The 5,301-nt window shown below is 40.3% G+C and overlaps 1 protein-coding gene across 11 annotated transcripts in view; it reads left to right on the forward strand.

The window, feature by feature from the left end:
- The window catches only part of Unc80 (unc-80 homolog, NALCN channel complex subunit), a 232,591-nt gene that overhangs the window by 188,061 nt on the left and 39,229 nt on the right, over positions 1–5,301 (forward strand). For all 11 annotated transcript variants that reach the window (XR_607706.1, XM_008846230.1, XM_008846234.1 and 8 more), the window contains 2 exons: positions 306–341; positions 657–875. Coding sequence is in view for 10 of the 11 variants with exons in the window: in XM_008846230.1 (XP_008844452.1) it covers positions 306–341; positions 657–875 (255 nt within the window). In the remaining variant the exon portion in view is untranslated. The remainder of the gene's footprint in view (positions 1–305; positions 342–656; positions 876–5,301) is intronic.

Below are 5,301 nucleotides of genomic sequence, written 5' to 3' on the forward strand. Positions count from 1 at the left end.
TGCCTCTGACTTCAGAGTTTTAAAAACTCTTCCTCCTTTGCCTATAGTCCATGAATTTACACGGGTTTTTACTTCTTTCTCTATACAAGTGATATCACAGTGAAACAGGCTTGTTTTATAGAAGCTATAAGTGCAGTATGTGTGGTAGCCAAATGAAAGATGATGTTACATTTTAGGATTAATGTGTGTATATGTATTTATCAGAATTTTTACCTCAAGGAATTTTCATATGAAGTCTCCAGGGAGCCTCAGCAAAGGAACCCTGTTCTTGCTCTGCTAGTTAAGGCTGTTTTTCTGACTCACAGGTACCAGGAGCAAGGAGCAAAACTGCACTTTATCAGGTACGGTGGGACTTCCTCTGATCTCATACCCATGGTGACCTGGTGAGACAAGGCCCTTGGATCTGGGCTATGATTCCATTACATTTATCACTGGATGCATAGCATACCCTTTTCATGTAAAATTTTAGAAAAGGATTAAGGTAAAGGTACTGCAATATCTTCTAGGCTGATAAATTTTCTTGATCCCTCAAAAGAGAGTCTCCTGGGCCTCTGCCTGCTGACTCCTCAACTCAGTAGAAATCACACCTCTGTCCACTAGTATTTATCACAAGCACACTTTGCCAGAGCCCTAGTTAATCTTTCATAATTCCCCAGGGAAAACCTTCACTTACTGGAGGAAGGTCAAGGCCTTCCCAGAGAGGAACTAGATGAACGAATTGCTCGAGAAGAGTTCAGAAGACCCCGGGAATCTCTGTTGAACATTTGCACAGAATTCTATAAGCACTGTGGACCAAGGCTGAAGATCTTGCAAAACTTGGCTGGGGAGCCACGGGTCACCGCCCTGGAGCTGCTGGATGTGAAGTCCCACATGAGGTACCAAGCTTACTTTCCCTGTCTAGGAGTATGTAAACGCAAGGGCCATGCATCTAAGCATGTGTTTTGGGCTGTGCTCTGATTGCTCCCTCAGGAAACATAATTTGAAATATTTAGGATGATTTGTTTCCTTCCCTGTGACTTGGATACATACCATACATTCAGATACAGTGAGGATTTGGTCTAAACAATAATGTTTCAGGTGAACAGGAAAATGTTCTTTTTTTAATATTTTATTATTTTTATTTTATGTGTATGAGTGTATTTCCTGCATGTATGTGAGTGCACCCGTGTCATGCAATGCTGCAGAGGTCAGAAGAGGGCTTCAGATTCCCCTGGAACTCGAGTAAGGACCATTTGTAGCCACCATGTGGGTGCTGGGAATTGAACCCGGGTCCTCTGCAAGAGCAGTCAGTGCTCTTAACCTTGAGCCATCTCTCTAGCCCAGAGAAAAATGTTTTTAATACAAGAAAATAGTCGATACAGTTTCTCAACAAAAGAGTGAAAGGGAAATTTGATCACCTAAAGTTTTAAAAGGCAGCCTTCTTCCAAGTCCTATTTATTACCTAATATTCCACAAGAATCTTATGGTTCCTGTTATTTTACATAAAAAACAATGCGCTACTATTTTCCTCTGGGACCTGCTCTGACACTGAACTACCTAAGGACACAGTAACGAGCCCTGCAGAGAACTGAGTGATTTGAACTCTTAGCCCTGAACTCACCTCTGTACTTACTGTGTATGATAGCATTCAAAGTTCAAAAAGGCATCCTAATAAAACTTCCAAACTGGATGAAGCCAAGTCAATCATTTAAAACTATTTCTTTCCTGGTGTTTCAAGAGAGGCTCAGAATTACATCTCTGTGCACATGTTTTTCTGTCTTCCCGTGAAGACACCCCAATCACAGTTGTAACTCATGGTAAAGATCATGTTCATGTTTTCAGATTCTTGAATATGATCCCAAAGGACCTTTTACACAGAGATCCACCTGCCTCTGCCTTCCAAGTGCTGGGATTAAAGGCATACCCGAACTTTACTCATATTCCTAAAAATTTGTAAAGGGCCATAAAAATTCCTTGAGAGAAAAATTTTATGGATAGCAAAAAAAATTTTACTTGATATGTTTAAGATATCTATAAAAGAAAAGATGGAGTTCTAGTCTAACCATTCAGAAATAATGTTGTAATTTGCAAAATGCAGCAATTTTCTGATTATTCTTTTTTTTTTTTCTTAAAATGGTCTTTTGAAAAAAATTCAAGAAATGGTAGATGAAGGAAAATAAGAGGGCTGAATGGGTGACGAACAGTCTTTCTCCTCCAGCCTCTCATGTTCTGAGTGCTGGGAACACCCAGCCATGCTGGAGAGCTCCAGACCTTCAAAGCCGTCACACTCCCCACTGTGCAGTAATGAAGAAGAAATTATTTCACACTGAGAAGATCAGCTCTTAGACAGGAGGCTGCAGTGTGTCAAAGTCTTGTTGCCATAGCAACTAAGGGCTCTAGGCCCTCCCCTTCTTTACTCACAGATCATCTCTAGTTGACATGACATAATTTTTCTGTGAATACCTAGACATCACCTTTCCAGAGTCAGAAAATTACTACCACCAATAGGGATTTTGCGAGAGCAAAGGAAAAAGAATCCTAAAAGATTTTTCAGAGAAAGAGAGAGAGAAAGAGAGAGAGAGAGAGAGAGAGAGAGAGAGAGAGAGAGAGAGAGAGAGAGAGAGAGAGAGAGAGAGAGAGAGAGAGAGAGAGAGAGAGAGAGAGAGAGAGAGAGAGAGAGAGAGAGAGAAAGAGGGAGAGAAGGAGAGAAGGAAGGAAGGAAGGAAGGAAGGAAGGAAGGAAGGAAGGAAGAGAATAACCTATAACTCTTCCTTAGGACCTTTAGAGGAGAGAGACAGCCAGAGTCAGGAAGGCCTGGAGTGCCCTCTGGAGGCTATCTTATTAAATGTTAAATGAGCCATAAGTTGCAGGTGGGTACTTAGTACAGATCTAGGGTGCAATAGATATTGTGCTAATAAGAATGATCTATATTATACTATATATTAAGTGCTTAAAATAAAGCCCAAGTTTTCAAGGTTATTGGGGCCCAGTTCAAAAGGCAAGCAAGAAAATAACAGTGTTGGAAGTACTCTAATCACATGTATAGTTAGCTGTTTATCATTTTGAGGAAACATAGAAAACTATATGATACAAGGGAATAGAGTACAGAAACTAGAGAGTAAGGACAAAGTGAAACTGGCAAGGAAAATCGATGTGATCATATTAGCTCGGGAAATAACATGAAATCATGTTATCTGTGCATCATAAATTTGATATTGAACTTGTGCATTCGTAAAGCAATAAGTGAAAAACGATCAGTTACAAAATCATAATGTCGATAGAATAAAAAAGTCAGCTTCTTATTGAGATAATACGTTTTTAAAAATAATACTGGGCAGTAATTAATGAGCTGAGGAGCATGAGGCAGCAGGATCAAAAATTCAAGGCAGCTTTAGTCAACATAGTTCCAGGCCAGTCTTGGCTACATAAAGAGACTATATGTCTCAAGCAAGGAAATAAATAAAACAAAGGACAAAAAAATACCTCCTGGTCAGTATTTGTTAAGAACAGCCAAGCATGGTAGCACACCTCTTTAATCCCAGAACTGGGGACTCAAAGACAGGCAGATCTCTGTGAGATCGAGGTCAACCTGAGAGGGTCTGCATAAGGAGTTCCAGGTGAATTAGACTCTGTTGCAAAACAAACAAGCAAAAAGATAAAAGAGAGTGGTACAAATAGCAGTGTCCTTGACAATACCCCAATAATACATAAGAGGCTATCTTTACATGGCTCAATCCTGTCACTGTAGAAAGTGGACATACTATCATTATGTAATTTGGCAAGTTCAAACTCTCTGAAGACAGGATAGTCTAAGAGCACAGTGACTTCAGGGTCTGGATCTATTGGAGGGCAGAAGTTATAGTGCCCAGAGAATATGTAGACTGTGCTTTGTTAGTATGTTACTGAACGAGCTTTTGATAAAGACAGACATGTGTTTCTCTGGCCAAACAGATGTTCTGTGTTACTGAGGAGAGACAAATCCAAATACATTGACACTATACCACCATATTATGAATATTCCTTATAATTTAAGTACATATGTGTCTGTGTGTGTGTGTGTTGTGTGTATGTGTGTGTGTAAAACTCAAACTAAACATGTAAATTTGGGAATTATATGTGTAAAAACTTCAAGTTTGGTTGGTAGGATAAAACAGAGATCTCAGCAGACCATCAAAGTACCTGTTGGCCTCCCTCTAGCATAGGGGCTGAGAACTCAGGGGACCACCTGAGAGTGCCTGGATCCTGCCCCCACGTGGTGGTGAACTTCCTCAAATTGTACCGTATCCAACCCCCCAACTGGGACTACATGAGGCCCCTGCCAAGGGCCTGGAGCAGACCTCTGCCCATTTGGTAGGATAAAGCTGAGATCTCAGTAGATGGCCAGAGTGCCTGTTCCGGCCTCCCTCTGGCATAGGAACTGAGAATTCAGCAGACCACCTGAGAGTCCCAAAATCCCCCCCCCCTTAGGGAACTTCCCAAATTTTGCCCTGAGTTCCTGCTACTAGGGGTCCAAACCTAAGAAGGAAGCCTGAGTATACCTGACTGGCACCTGACTTGGGCTTCTGTGGGAGCTCCTGAGTTGCTGATCTGAAGCCATCAATTCCCTCCAAAATAAAACCTGAGAGAATCTGAAACCTGGACCCACCAGCTTTACATAACCAATAAGAAAAGGACCAAGGCACACCAATAATATGAACAGAAGCATACTTCAATTTAATTTTCATATCAGAATCACAAACAACAAAAGAAATTCACATGCCAAAATCATAATGAAAGAATAATAAAATGGAAAGCCAAAAAAATATGTCCCCACCAAACTCCACCAGTTCTGTAGAAGAGTTCTACACGGAGAAACCCCTAGAGATAACCCAAGATACAGAGTTTGAAAGATCATAAACATAATCAAGGAATTCAATGAATTCAAAGAACATACAAACAAATCAAAGAACTAAAAGAACACAGGGATAAACTTCTGAATGAATTCACAAAAGAGATAGAAACATTGAAGAAAACTCAGGTAGAAATGAAGAAGGAAATGAAAAATTCAGTAAGTCAACTTGAAACAACAGGGGAAAGCCTCACCACTAGAGTGAATGAAATGGAAAACAGAATACCAACACTGGAGGATAAGTTTGAAGACTTGGACAACTCAAGAAAAGATTAGGAAACATTTTAAAAAGCACAGGAATGGAATATGCAAGAGATGTGGGATACCATGAAAAGATCAAATCTACATATCATAGGCATAGAGGAAAGAGAAGAATTTCAGGTTAATGGCATTGACCAGATTTTAAACAGGATTGTAGAAGAGAATTTCCTGAA

Source organism: Nannospalax galili, unplaced genomic scaffold, assembly GCF_000622305.1.
Source record: "Nannospalax galili isolate Female #2095 unplaced genomic scaffold, S.galili_v1.0 scaffold281, whole genome shotgun sequence".
Taxonomy (NCBI): Eukaryota; Metazoa; Chordata; class Mammalia; order Rodentia; family Spalacidae; genus Nannospalax; species Nannospalax galili.